The 15727-nt window shown below is 40.0% G+C and overlaps 1 protein-coding gene across 2 annotated transcripts in view; it reads left to right on the plus strand.

The window, feature by feature from the left end:
* rnf216 (ring finger protein 216) overlaps positions 1-15727 on the plus strand; it is a 38725-nt gene that overhangs the window by 19373 nt on the left and 3625 nt on the right. For both annotated transcript variants that reach the window (XM_061885140.1, XM_061885141.1), the window contains exons 12-15: positions 1060-1208; positions 6467-6545; positions 13651-13748; positions 15166-15388. In XM_061885140.1, coding sequence (XP_061741124.1) covers positions 1060-1208; positions 6467-6545; positions 13651-13748; positions 15166-15388 — 549 coding nt within the window. The remainder of the gene's footprint in view (positions 1-1059; positions 1209-6466; positions 6546-13650; positions 13749-15165; positions 15389-15727) is intronic.

The following is a 15727-nucleotide window of genomic DNA, read 5'->3' on the forward strand; positions in this document are numbered from 1 at the left end:
TACATGGCATATCTAGTGTTTGATGCAATTAGACCGGCTCAAGAGGGGATAGAAAAAAGAAGACAAAGAGGTGAATTGTGGGGATAAGAATGGGACAAGACAGAGAGAGATACAAAAAAAACAGAACAACAATAGAGCGACATCAGCAGATACAATATCTACAAATAGGGTGTATGTATTTATAAAATCATATCAGTTACAATAAGAGTCATAATACTGTATTGACAATGATCATTATCACACTGTATAACAATAATGTTAATAGTAATATCAACAAAGACTTATAATATTTAACACTTGTATCGCCGTTACTATCAACCCTAATGTAACAATACATAAATTAGATAAGTCGATTATAAGAAAAAGGAAAGAAAACAATTTTTTATGTGATGTATATTTGTAAGCGTGTAAGTATTTACACATGAATGTAGTTTATGTGTGTGGCTTTTCTTTTTAGGAAAGTGCAACAGTAACAATTAGAATAGTGTTAATTATTATTAATAATTAAGTAACTGTAAAAGTTGTTTATTATCTAAAGTACCGCATTAACAGTTTCAGCTTGTAGCCCTGTTCTCCATCTTTACTGAACAATGCATACACACTGTATTTGTACATGTGTAGTGGCCAGTTTACTGTATGTATTTTCCTGAGAAGCAAAGTCGTCATGGTGGCGCATGTTTGCTGTAGGCGTAAGCCCAGGATGCAGAGACTGGACGTTGTGCAGGTAAAATGATCATTTAATAGCCAAAAGCACAGGTAAATACTAATAACTGGGGGCAGGTGTAGCAATCAGCGTCCCACACTGGTTGTGACGAGACAGAAGAATTAAACAGGATTCAAAAAACTGGCCAAGAAAGTTGCACAAAAACACAACGAAAATAAATTCCAATCTTAATAAATCCCAATCTTATTAGCTGAGGTGATAACTACTATTTCATATACACCCTTGTTCCTGCAAATCGTACTTTTTCTACAAAAGCAAAAAGTCTACTCTTATTCGAGATTTGATGACAGCATTTGACTAACTCTCTTAATTACTTTTGTGTGTACATTCGGCAGTCCCAGCTGAGCTGCATGGAGTCAGGCTGTACGTGCTCGTACCCAGTGGCTGAACTGGAGAAGGTCCTACCAGAGAACATCCTCTACAAATATTACGAGAGGCAGGCGGAGGAGGCCATCGCTGCAACATGCGCGGATGAACTAGTGAGGTAAGAGTAAAGTGTTTGTGGTCAGTTTTGTAATCATCATGTTTTCACTCATCATTCTTGATCATTTGCATCAGTGTCTTTTAACCATTGGGCCCACGCCGCCAAAAAATATCTATCTCAGCTGTGGTCCATATGGGCCACAGCGGCAAAATACACTTTTCCACCACTCGTGGCAGTAATGACGATTTCAAATAAACAAAGAAAAGTTGAGAGTTAAAGTCTTAAAGAAGTTTAAAAATGTTTCAAATGAAATTGAATTGAATTAAAAGTTCTTATGTACAAAAATAACGACAAGCAATTCAAATTTATCGACAGTTTTGTTAACATATATATTATTTAAATAATTTTAGAGGGGCGGTATAGCTCGGTTGGTAGAGTGGCCGTGCCAGCAACTTGAGGGTTGCAGGTTCGATTCCCGCTTCCGCCATCCTAGTCACTGCCGTTGTGTCCTTGGGCAAGACACTTTACCCACGTGCTCCCAGTGCCACCCACACTGGTTTAAATGTAATTAAATATTGGGCTTCACTATGTAAAGCGCTTTGAGTCACTAGAGAAAAGCGCTATATAAATATAATTCACTTCACTTCACTTCATTTAGCTAGTACATCTATTTTAGCACTGCGTAATTGTATGAACATTTATTTTTCATCAGTTTTTAATGAGTCAATTTTGTAGTATGTTTGATTAGTAAATGATTTTGTAACCAGCCTGACCAAGACCTTGAAATTATCTTTGTGATTTACACATGCTTTCATCCATCCATCCATTTTCTACCGCTTATTTCCTTCGGGGTCGCGGGGGGTGCTGGAGTCTATCCCAGCTGCATTCGGGCAGAAGGCGGTGTACACCATGGACAAGTAGCCACCTCATCACAGGGCCCTGCTTTCATATCATTTGAAAATGTTTATTCTGTTAAACTGTTAGTAGGTTAAATATATTTAGTGAGTATATGGAATACGGTTAAAATCAGCAATAAGATTATTAATTCAGTGTTAATATTTATGTGGGCCTCGTCCCTTCTGTTGTGAAAAGGTTGGGCCGAAGGTCAAAAGGGTAAAAAAAACCTGATTTCCATGATCAAAGGTGATATAGGTGGGAATATTATAACTGACCATTTTCCATTAGATTTATTAAAAATCTAAGTTATGAACAAACGTGCATCTATCTGTACTTTGCCATTACACACCTTGAGTATATTACCCAAGCTCATTGGTAGAAGTGACTGCTATATTATAGTAAACTGTACCCAAAGCTAGAGGCTTTCTCAGGCTTACTATTCCAAACAAGTCTCCTTAATGGCGGTTTCCATGTTAACCAGGGCTTAGAGGTCCTGTATGGCCTTGCATCGGTTTTTTCCCCAATAAAGTTCTTCTAAATAGGGTTATGTCTCGCCCTTCAATGAGATATTAATTTGTGTCTACGCAGAATAAATGGACAAAAGACTTGAGCAGTTTATATATTTTTTTCAATCGGTGCTAAAGTCAGATTTGTCATAGCAAGCTCGAAAGGGAATATGATATGTCGACCCAGATGCAACTGTGAAGTGAAGTGAATTATATTTATATAGCACTTTTTCTGTAGTGACTCAAAGCGCTTTACATTGTGAAACCCAATATCGAAGTTCCATTTAAACCAGTGTGGGTGGCGCTTGGGGCAGGTGGGTAAAGTGTCTTGCCCAAGGACACAACGGCAGGGACTAGGATGGCGGAAGCGGGGATCGAACCTGGAACCCTCAAGTTGCTGGCATGGCCGCTTTACGAACTGAGAAATGCTCATCAACTGTCTACATCACACAGCTACACTTAAAGGGGAACTGCACTTTTTTGGGGATTTTCGCCTATCATTCACAATCATAATGAGAGACATGACAATGGATGTTTTGGTTTTTTTGTATACTAAATAATAGATAAATGCGATCAATTCAGCCTATAAAGCTTTTAAAAAAACATCCAAACACCTCCTTTGAGGTTGTATATACAAACCCCGTTGCCATATGATTTGGGAAATTGTGTTAGATGTAAATATAAACGGAATACAATGATTTGCAAATCATTTTCAACCAATATTCCATTGAATATGCTACAAAGACAACATATTTGATGTTCAAACTGATAAACATATATTTTCTTTTGCAAAAAATCATTATCTTTAGAATTTGATGCCAGCAACACGTGACAAAGAAGTTGGGAAAGGTGGCAATAAATACTGATAAAGTTGAGAAATGCTCATCAAACACTTATTTGGAACATCCCACAGGTGTGCAGGCTAATTAGGTACAGGTGGGTGCCATGATTGGGTATAAAAGCAGCTTCCATGAAATGCTAAGTAATTCCCAAACAAGGATGGGGCGAGAGTCACCAATTTGTAAGCAAATTGTCAAACAGTTTTAGAACAACATTTATCAATGAGCTATTGCAAGGAATTTAAGGATTTTACCATCTACGGTCCGTAAAATCATCAAAAGGTTCAGAGATTCTCGACAAATCACTGAACGTAAGCGATGATATTACGGACTTTTGATCCCTCAGGCGGTACTGCATCAAAAACCGACATCAGTGTGTAAAGGATATCACCACATGGGCTCAGGAACACTTCATAAAACCACTCTCAGTAACTACAGCTGGTTGCTACATCTGTAACTGCAAGTTAAAACTCTGCTATGCAAAACAAAACCCATTTAGCAACAACACCAAGGAACGCCGCTGGCTTCGCTGGGCCCGAGCTCATCTAAGATGGACTGATGCAAAGTGGAAAAGTGTTCTGTGGTCTGACGAGTCCACATTTCAAATTATATTTGGAAATTGTGGACGTGGTGTCCTCCGGAACAAAGTTCAAAAGCCAGCATCTGTGATGGTATGGGGGTGTATTAGATCCCAAGTCATGGGTAACTTACATATCTGTGAAAGCACCATTAATGCTGAATGGTCCATACAGGTTTTGGAGCAACATATGTTGTCATCCAAGCAACGTTATCATGGACGCCCCTGCTTATTTCAGCAAGACAATGCCAAGCCATGTGTTACAACAGCGTGGCTTCATAGTAAAAGAGTGCTGGTACTTTTCTGACCCGCCTGCAGTCCAGACCTGTCTCCCATCAAAAATGTGAGGCGCATTATGAAGCGTAAAATACGACAGCGGAGACCCCGGACTGTTGAATGACTGAAGCTCTACATAAAACAAGAATGGGAAAGAATTCCACTTTCAAAGCTTCAACAATTATATTCCTCAGTTCCCAAAGGTTTATTGAGTGTTGTTAAAAGAAAAGGTGATGTAACACAGTGGTGAACATGCCCTTTCCCAACTACTTTGGCACATGTTGCAGCCATGAAATTCAAAGTTAATTATTATTTGCAAAAAAAAAAAATTAATAAGTTTGAACATCAAATATATTGTCTTTGTAGTGCATTCAACTGAATATGGGTTAAAAAGAATTTGCAAATCATTGTATTCCGTTTATATTTACATCTAACACAATTTCCCAACTCATATGGAAACAGGGTTTGTACATTATCTAATGTAGTCACGGACCCATTTATAATAACGTATTTTGAAAATTTTAAACATACACAGCGACATCCAAATCAATCATCAATCAATCAATGTTTACTTATATAGCCCTAAATCACTAGTGTCTCAAAGGGCTGCACAAACCACTACGACATCCTCGGTAGGCCCACATAAGGGCAAGGAAAACTCACACCCAGTGGGACATCGGTGACAATAATGACCCAGTGGGACGTCGGTGACAATGATGACTATGAGAACATGCTACTGTGAAAGATCAATCCATTATGGATCCAACACAGTCGCGAGAGTCCAGTCCAAAGCGGATCCAACACAGCAGCGAGAGTCCCGTTCACAGCGGAGCCAGCAGGAAACCATCCCAAGCGGAGGCTGATCAGCAGCGCAGAGATGTCCCCAGCCGATACACAGGCGAGCAGTACATGGCCAAACACCTCCACTGAGGTTTTATATACCTGATATAAGTATAAATGTAATGTAGTCACAGGCACATTTATAATAACATTTAATATTTGCGTATTCTGAAAATGTTAAACATACGCAGTGCATTCATTTAAAAAATGCATCACAAGATTAATTTCTTTTTTCCTTCATCTCTAATTATTACTCACGGCAGACTATAAGAACCAACAAACAAGACACCATCAATTACTGCGCAACGTCTGCTGTCATTAGGATGCTGACTGCTTGGATGGGGGCGGTATAGCTCGGTTGGTAGAGTGGCCGTGCCAGCAACTTGAGGGTTGCAGGTTCGATTCCCGCTTCCGCCATCCTAGTCACTGCTGTTGTGTCCTTGGGCAAGACACTTTACCCACCTGCTCCCAGTGCCACCCACACTGGTTTGAATGTAACTTAGATATTGGGTTTCACTATGTAAAGTGCTTTGAGTCACTAGAGAAAAAGCGCTATATAAATATAATTCACTTCACTTCATATATTCCCATTTAGGTGAAGAATGTCACCTAATCCTCACAAAGAAATAGGGTGGGGGGCAGGACAAGTGTTTTTTCTTGTTGTCCTCGCCAGTTGTCAACAAACATAATAAAACATCATATATAAGGTCTCACAAATATTAAAGAACAAATGTTTTATGTTAATGTCAAACCCATCAAAACAAAGGATAATCATTACCAGCGCAGACTTTCATTATGTTATGTTTGACTTAAGAAGGTAACTTTGATGATGGATGCATGCGTCTTTAAGTCAGATGGCTAATAAACCCTTAACTATTAATTATGTTAATCTCAAAGTAAAGAAAATCAATGCTGTACTTTGATAACATTATTACTACCTGAATGCTTATTACGCAATAGTGATTTCCTTTTTCCGAGCCATAAATATTGCGACTTGTCCAGGGTTTTCTCAGTCTTTTGCCCAAATGCAGCTGAGATAGGCTCCAGCACCACCCTTTTACCCCAAAAGGGACAAGTGGTAGAAAAATGGATGGATGGAAAAATTGTAATCTATGTCGGTTTCTTTGAGTGTATATTTTATTCTCTTCCCCCGACTTTAACATGGTGGATGGGTTTAAATGTAAGGTTACACTTACCCTCAAAAGTATTCAACTTTTTTTTGCATAATGCACACCCCCATACTGTCTGATTCAGAAGACTCTTAGGAACTGGTAACATGTTTGAGTTAGCTAGCAGGGTAGTTTTCAATTTTTTTTTTTTTTTACCATTATACATGTTTTTGAGTGCTATACTAACATCCTCATACTTTCACCTCTCACCCAGATGTCCATTTTGCAACTTCCCGGCCTTATTGGACAAAGCAATGTCTCTCTTCAGCTGCCCCAACCCTCGCTGTCGCAAGGTAAATCCTGTATTCTCTTGACTGGTTAGCATAAGTGAAGCCAGATGTCCTCATTTATCAATGATGCATACAAATTCCATGGGAATGCATCATAAATGTGTTGCTCCACTGACTGGCATAGGTTTACAGTGAGTGGAGCAGCAGGAATCAGGCTGGGTGCAGAGGTCAAGCATGTGCGAGAGGAGGGATGGAAAGGGGGCGGGGATAAAATGGTGCCATCTGGAGAGGTCACCTCTTATCACTGTTCCTCATCCTGCTGTCTGAGGAATGCTGGCAAGAGGGCAAGAACGCAATGAATTAGTCTAAAAGTCTCCTTAACCAGGATGACAGTCCTCCCATGTGCGTGCTGCAAATGTGTCATACCCTCCCGAATTGCAATGTTTGAGTCAACATTTAACACCGCGTTACTCACATGTTTTTTTAACGACCAGAAGATGCAATCGGACTATAGATGAAACAGTTGCAGATTCCTCTCCTATTGAATTACAACTTTCGACTTGACTATCTAAGCAGTGCAAGCCTTAGTAGATAGTGTTTCAGTCTGTTAAATGTCATCTGTTGACAGTAGATTCCTTGGATTTGTTACAGGAGAAAATGTTATATTAAAAGCCTCTATTTACATGCACACACATTATATATATATATATACAGTATATACACACACACACACACATTTACACTGTGTTTCAAATTATTATGCAAAGTACATTTTAACCAAATTTTCATAAACAATTTATGCAATTGTCAGTCAGTATAATTTTTCAAGTCATCAGCCGTTAGAGTTTAATTCACACTTCATTCAACAAATATCGAAATGATAACAATATTTTTACAATAAATAAATAAAATAAATAACTCAAAGTCCACTGTTCCAAAGTATTAAAAGCACATCATGTTTCAAGAAATGTTATAGGCTGTAAAGAACTAAAAAGGATTACATGTTGAATTTGTAGCATTATAAGAACATATAGTTTAAAATATATTTGATTGAAACAGGCTGAGTTACCTGTTAATATAGGACCCCTTGCTTGATATCACTTCCATAAGGCTTATATCCATTGGGACGGCGTGGCGAAGTTGGGAGAGTGGCCGTGCCAGCAATCTGAGGGTTACTGGTTCAATCCCCTCCTTCTACCATCCTAGTCACGTCCGTTGTGTCCTTGGGCAAGACACTTCACCCTTGATCTTGATGGGTCCTGGTTAGCGCCTTGCATGGAAGCTCCCGCCATCAAAGTGTGAATGGGTGAATGTGGAAATACAGTCAAAGCGCTTTGGGCTCCTTAACAAGGGGTAGAAAGGCGCTATACAAGTACAACCATTTACCATTGGACTTGTGAGTTTTCGAACAGGTTCAGCTTAAATTTCTTTGCAGGATGTTAGAATAGCATCTCAGAGCTGCTGCTTGGATATGAACTGTCTCCTACCCTCATAGAACTTCTGCTTGATGATGCTCCGGAGGTTCTCAATAGGGTTGAGCTCAGGAAAGGATGGTGGTCACACCATCAGTTTCTCTCCTCTTATGCCCATAGCTTTATAAATAAAGTTGGTATAATATGGTATGGTATAGCAGCAAGTGACTCAGTGGTGTTCTTTGCAGCATAATATGCGGCATTGTCATGCATGAAGATTATTTTTTTTGTACGGTACGGTTCTTCTTTTTGTACCATGGAAGAAAGTGGTCAGTCAGAAATTCTACATACTTTTCTGAGGTAATTTTCACAACCTCAGGGACCCTAAAGGGACCTACCAGGTCTCTCCCCATGATTCCAGCCCAAAACATGACACCCCCAACCGCTTGCTGCCGTCTCAGCCTTGTTGGGACGTTGTGACCATTCACCAACCATCCGCTGCTCCAGCCATCTGGGCCATCTAGGGTTGCACGGCACTCATCGCTAAACAAAACTGTTTAAAAAAAATTAGTCTTAATGTATTCCTGAGCCCACTGCAACCGTTTCTGCTTGTAGGCATTGTTTAGGGGTGGCTTAATATTAGCTTTAAGCACACTTGCAAACATCTTGAGGATCCTACACCTTAGGGTTAGGGTTAGTAGCTTCTCTCTTAATCCCATGAAGTTGTCTGGCAGAGACTTTTTTTATTTTGCCTTTTTTCTACACAAACTTGCCTGTGCTCTGAATTAGCAACAAAATTCTTTACAGTTCGATAATCACGCAAACATTTTTTTGAAATATCCAATTTTCTCATACCCTGAGCAAGGTAGTGTAGTATCTTACACTTTTCAGCAGCAGAGAGAGAATTTTTTCTTCTCAATATTGCTTGAAACCTGTGGCCTGCCTAATAATGTGGAACATCACTTTTAAACAGTTTTCCTTTGATTGGGCTCACCTGGGAGACTATTTATGACAGGTGTCTGAGATTGTTGTCAATGATCAACATATAGTTATAGTTTACATCTATACACACACACACACATGCATATTTATATATTACATATATACACACATGTATATACATACTTTTATGAATATATATATACATGTATATCAAGTTAAATTAAAGTTAACGTACCCATGATTCACACACACACTAGGTGTGGCGACATTATTCTCTGCATTTGACCCATCACCCTTAATCACCCCCTGGGAGGTGAGGGCAGCAGTGTGCAGCAGCGGAGGCCGCGCCCGGCAATCATTTTTGGTGATTTAATCCCCAATTACAGCCCTTGATGCTGAGTGCCAAGCAGGGAGGTAATGGGTCCCATTTTTATAGTCTTTGGTATGACGTGGCCGGGGTTTGAACTCACTACCTACCGATCTCAGGGCGGACACTCTAACCACTAAGCCACTGATATATAGATATTCATATATATGTGCGTACATTAGTATGAATATATACATACATATACATACATGCATACATACATACGTGTAAATATAAACAAATACACATACACATTTATATATATATATATGTATATATATATATGTGTGTGTGTGTAAATATGTGTATATATATGTATATATATGGTATGTATGATTATATATGTATATATATATATATATATATATATATATATATATATATATATACATATATATATGAATATTGTCTGTCTATCTGTGTTGGCCCTGTGATGAGGCGGCAACTTGTCCAGTGTGTATGTCCCCTTCCGCACTCCTATCCTCTTTCCTCCTCCTGCTTGATATACAAGATGACATCTTCGCAATTGGTTTTGTCTTTTTCCACTTGTCGGCTTGTTTCAATCTCTTTACTCATGTTCACTTCCTGGAATCTTGGCCTCCAACTTGTCACCATCTTCAGTCGCTTCCTGCCATTTGCTGATATTCTCTAGCCTTTCCTTTTTGTCATTCTCAATTTCTTGAGTGTTTTCATCATAGGGATAATAGATCCAGAAGTTGATACTTTCAATACATAGTATAGTATCAGTGTATACCAAACTAAAGTGATTACTAAATAATTTTTGGTAGTTTTTGTTATAGTTTACAAAGTCAGGGAGTAAGTCTCTGGATAAAGGAAGGTTCTTTATGCAACACCCAAATGATTTAAATGGGAGTCAATAGAAGTTTTGGCTTTTGTTTACCATAAAATGTAATACATCATCACATTCACAACAATAAGTAAGATAGCTTTACAAAAATGTGGTAATGTGTTTAGTTATACACTATGAAACATTTGACTGCTATGTATGATCTGTTTATAAAGTATTGGCTAGGTACTCGAAATTGGATCGGATCTGAGACCAAAGAATTGGATCGGAAGCCAAAAATGTTGATCGGGACATTCCTATTAATCTTGTAGGGATACGGTATTGTGTTGTGCTATTCAGAAGTTTTGGAAAACTGCTGCAATTGTATAAACTTTGCAAATTAAAACCCCCCTCATATGGGGTTGAGTAATTGGGATTCTAACAGTGCATAGAAACAGCAACAATTACTTTAAACACAACAGGGCTGGAGAATCAAGTGTCAGGTGTCAAACTTCACCGACCTGTCCTGGCAGATTGAAGTATATTTTGATATTGATAGCTAAAATAACTCTTGGAGAGTGCAGACCCCCGCAAGGCTCCATTTCCCAATAGTAAAGATTCCTTTAAAACAAAATCTGGAATCCACGGTTATGTTACAAACAAGCAAACCCTGGTGCTTGCATGCTATTATTTGGTAACTAACTTTAACAAGAATTCAATTTCATTCATTCATCCCCATGCAATTCTGCCAATGGCCTCTATGTGGAGCTCTTTGCTCTCTGAGTGTACAGTGTATGCACACAGCTGCAGCTTAACGATTATGCACACACCCTCAGTGTTTGTGTATGCAACAGCTGCACATTTTGATTAAGTATTAAGACGTCAGCATTTAACCTTATAAGATTTCTCTAACATGTTCTATTAGGAACAAATTGCTCTTAAAAAAAAGTTGGGAGTATCTTGCTCTTTTTATACGTTAAGGTTGTGAGTGGGGTCTCGGTTGCGATGTGTTTTCTCAATAGGCCATATGTATTACACCATCTATCTGTTTTTTTATTAATTCAGCAAACAGCATGGGTACTTTTCCAGTTTTGGAAAAGCAACCCCATGAGCAACTCGGCCTATGGTTAGGGCGGGGCATTATTATGTAATTGACACACTTCCATAAGCCCGCCTACCGTTATTTTCTCATTCAATGCAGCCTCATCGGCTTGCTCTTCCCTCCACGCCCCTCACACTGGCTGCTCATTGGCTGAAAGCACTTCCTCCTCCATTTCAAATGTGGTTCACTTGAAGTATGACCCATATTCTCCACCCCTCCATCCCTCCCTCGCATGCTTTTGGGCTAATGTATTCCACATGTGGTTAAATCTGAGAACATTAGAACAAGCTAGTTCCTGGCGTGCATTATCATTTCTCCATGGCATGATTTGCAAATGTCAGCCAGTGGAAAGTCAGATGTAGCGTTATGTCGGCACCTCCAACCCGAAAAGTCAACATAATGCAGCCCCCACTTCCCCTGCAGAGCCTCTGCAAAAGGGCTCTTACCGCCTTATAAGGGAATGTGCAGGCTGCAGCCACGAAACAAAAGAAACGGAGGAAGAGAGGCATGCTACCAATGGGGGAACCCCAGGGGGGTGGCGTTTAATGACAGGTTAGCACAAGTGGGAATGGTTGCAAGGGAGGAGTGCAAACTAAGGCTGGAAAAAACGGATGTGGATCGTAAAGGAAGAGATTTGCTATAGTGTGTGTGTGTCTGTTTTTCTGTGTGTGTGTGTGTGTGTGTTTTGTGAGGATTGGGTGGAGATCAGTCTGTTGTTAAAGCAAGCCAAGCCGCCTCTCATGTTTTCTGGTCTGGTCGGTGGTGAACAGTAGGGGGCGATGGTTCACCATACACTGCTCATTGTGACATGAGGTTCTATTTTTTTTACCCACCAAATGTGTAAAAATCTGAATGCCTAGTTCGATGTAAACTCATTCAAATGTGTCAAAAAGGGGCTTTCACTTCTAACTGTCACACAAAGGTCCAATCAGCTTATAAATGCACTTCAAAAGGATCTACTCGTCGAGATCAGGTCTTTTCTTTGTCTTGTGTGGAAAACACATGCATGCAACTCTGCAACATGCTGCCACGTCTGCCCCCCCCCTCCCCTTCCTCCTCCTCCTTGCCAATCTTCAATGTTAGATGAGTCATGACTCAAATATTGATGATGGTTCCACTTAGCTAAGGATTAACACTAGCTGCAGCATTTTGTGTGTGTGTGTGTGTGTGTGTGTGTGTGTGTGTGTGTGTGTGTGTGTGTGTGTGTGTGTGTGTGTGTGTGTGTGTGTGTGTGTGTGTGTGTGTGTGTGTGTGTGTGTGTGTGTGTGTGTGTGTGCGCGCGTGTGTGTGCGTGTGTGTGTGAGAGCTAGCTGATGCTTGCAGGATGGATTCACAGTTTCTAGGCAACCAGTCAGTAAAGGGCAATGCATGCACAGGGGGGCCACACCTTGCTGTGTCTGCAGTGCATGCACATATATTTCTCTGACTTTACGTTTTTAAAAAGTAATATTGGTAGTACTGGTGACGTATTTCAATAATCCTTTGCGTGCATGTTTATAATTCTGTTTTTTTTTTTTTTGCACTATGGTTGTTTTTCATGTATTGAATGTGTGAATGGTTATGTATTAAGGTTGTGGCAAGTATTGATAGTTTGATGTCGACACCGACACACAAAAAATGAATAAACACCTGCTTTATTCAGTGTCATGACTACTGAAAACTTTTTCCTCAGCGATCTGCATCAATTCCCGGCAGGAAAGGTCGGCACTGAAGCTGTCTTAAAAAAATGACACATTGTTTAGATGTATTTATGTATTATTGGAAGCCTGTCGCCGTGCAAGTGAAAGCGGAGATCCGCCACCAAAAGCCCAAGGAGTGTGCATTACCGCAGTGTGCAGAAAACCTTGAGAGGGATTCAACTAACTCAACCTTTATAACTTTTAAAAATGCAACAAAAACACTTCTTAAAGACATTCTTCTGTTGTTTGGTCAGGTTTTAAACACCACTTATTTCATCAGAAATGCAACGCGTGCATTCGCTGAACGCAGCTCTTTTAATGGCACATTGTAGACGTAAAACAAACCAAAAAAATAGTGTTAAAACAAAAAAGGCACAATCTAATGAGAAAAGGTTGAAATGTTTTTTCTGTTATATTTTGCTTATTTTATTTGTACATTACAAATGACATGACAACGTCACACTACCACCATAGTGTTTGTTTTATCTAATTGAATTTTTCACGCCGCTGCTTGTATTCTTAGTAGAATAGTTGACCGTTGCTATTTATGAACATATTTATAAGCGTTGTAGTGTTTGATTTGAATAACTGGGATGTTTTTGGCCAATTCTGTTTTGTTTTTTTTAACGTAAAGTCAGCTCTTGGCAGCTGCTACTGCAATTTAAATTCTGTTCAGAAAGATGTTGAAGCACAGTATTGGTAAATACTTGAACATTCTAAGAACCTTGTCATTTCATAAGTATTGACTACTGAAATACTGGTATCGTGACAAACCACTTATGTATGTATGAGAGCTACAGATGACCACTTAATTTCCTTCAGGGTTAATAAAGTACCACCAAATCTAACCTAAGTAAATAAATGTCTGTTGGTGTGTAGGAAAGCTGCCGGAAATGCCACGTGCAATGGAAGCTGCATTCAGGAAAGACGTGCAAGCAAGTCTTGGAGAAAGACGAGATCCGCATGAGGGTGCTCTTGTAAGTCCATAATGTGTTCTGTGCCTTCTTCATCTACTCTCTGTATACCAGGATGTAGTGATGGGGTTTCCCGGACAACCCTCTGGGAAGCAAATAGGCCGGCTGCTTCCTGTGAGCCCGCCAGGCCGGTACTTCCTGTTTTGAGCCATTGAGCAGATCTTCCTACTTCCTGGTGCTGACAGAGACAGGAAGCGGCCTGTTGGATAGATCAGTATTGACCTAACTATTAAACATGTTGCATTTAGAATTTCATTCCTTTTTATCATCCACAAATTAGTCAGTTGTATGCCTTGTTTAAAACAGAGAGCTCAGAGTCAAACCTGTTAAACTGTTTCATATACATGGTAGCAGGTGAAAGACGCCCAATGATGATCATTTAGCTAACTTTTGGGACCTCACTCATTCAATCAGGTGTTTTTTTCAAACAGTGGTTTGCAAAAGTAGTCAGAGCTGTAACAGAAGAGTTAACGTGCCGTTTATACGTGCCTGATACGACACTAACTTTTGTCAACCATTGAACATAAATTATATCTTGTCTCTATGGATAGCCTAAACTATATCGAGAGATAGATAGATGGATAGATAGATAGATAGTACTTTATTGATTCCTTCAGGAAAATTAAAATACCAGCAGCAGTGTACAGAGTTGAGATCAATTTAAAAAGTAAATAATGGGGGTATAAATGGAAATAAAATAGAAAAATAAAGATAGATAGATAGTACTTTATTGATTCCTTCAGGAGAGTTCCGTCAGGAAAATAAAAAATTCCAGCAGCACTGTTCAGAGTTGAGATCAATTAAACAGTAAAAAGAAATAATGGGGTTATAATGGAAACAAAATAGAAAAATATTACAATAAAAATAAAAACTGCAGCCTATTTAGGAGGCAAACTAGTTGGGCCTGATTCAAATTTTGCTCCTTGGTTTCCTCCAAGTACTTCGGCTTCCTCCCACCTCCAAAGACACGCACTTGGGGATAGGTTGATTGGCAACACTAAATTGGCCCGAGTGTGTGAATGTTGTCTGTCTATCTGTGTTGGCCCTGTGATGAGGTGGCGACATGTCCAGGGTATACCCCGCCTACCGCCCGAATGCAGCTGAGATAGGCTCCAGCGACCCCGAAAGGTACAAGCGGTAGGAAATGGATGGATGGATGGTTTACAAAAAGAGACAGTGCCTGCGTGGCTTCGAAGCGATCACTTAACTGATAAGATTGCTTATACAAATTCAATATAAAAGCTTAAAAAAATACAAGACTCTGAGACAATACTGCAAAAACAAATATGATTTTTCGCAGCAAAGGCTCTTCTGTGTTCACTTTCCATTCATTTGTTGCTGTTATCGTGGTGTAGTTTGCAGTGATGAACCAATCACCTCACAATTTGTTTGGCTGTTTCGTGGCTCTCTTATTCCACAGCGAGGAGCGCATGACGGAAGCCCGTGTCAGAAAGTGTGTCAAGTGCGGCACTGGCCTGGTCAAGTCGGAGGGCTGCAACCGCATGTCGTGTCGCTGTGGCAGCTTCATGTGCTACCTCTGCCGAGAGCCCATTGCTGGCTACAACCACTTCTGCCAGCACGCTCGTTCGCCGGGCGCTCCCTGTCGCCAATGCATGAAATGCTCCCTGTGGACGGATCCCACGGTACACACACACTCACACACACACAATGTGCACGCTTTGTGTATTACATGACCCCCAACTCTTGTTTGTTCTATTATGTGGCCTTTATATACCTTCAGTTAGTGCATATCCGCTCCCAGCATCTAAAATATTCACTCAACACGCTTTTTGACCCCAACCATCTGGCCCCGTGAACGCCCTCAGTGACCTGGCTACAGTGCCACTGGCAAGCACAAATAACAATTGCACCCCCCAACCCCTATGCTGCTTTTAAATGGGCTTTGAGTTTATCTAATGGCTAACAAGGGTGAAGAATGGGAGGCTTCCTCAACACTACAGTAGGACCTCTATAAATTCCAA

The sequence above is a fragment of the Nerophis ophidion genome, linkage group LG23, assembly GCF_033978795.1.
Source record: "Nerophis ophidion isolate RoL-2023_Sa linkage group LG23, RoL_Noph_v1.0, whole genome shotgun sequence".
NCBI classification, from domain to species: domain Eukaryota; kingdom Metazoa; phylum Chordata; class Actinopteri; order Syngnathiformes; family Syngnathidae; genus Nerophis; species Nerophis ophidion.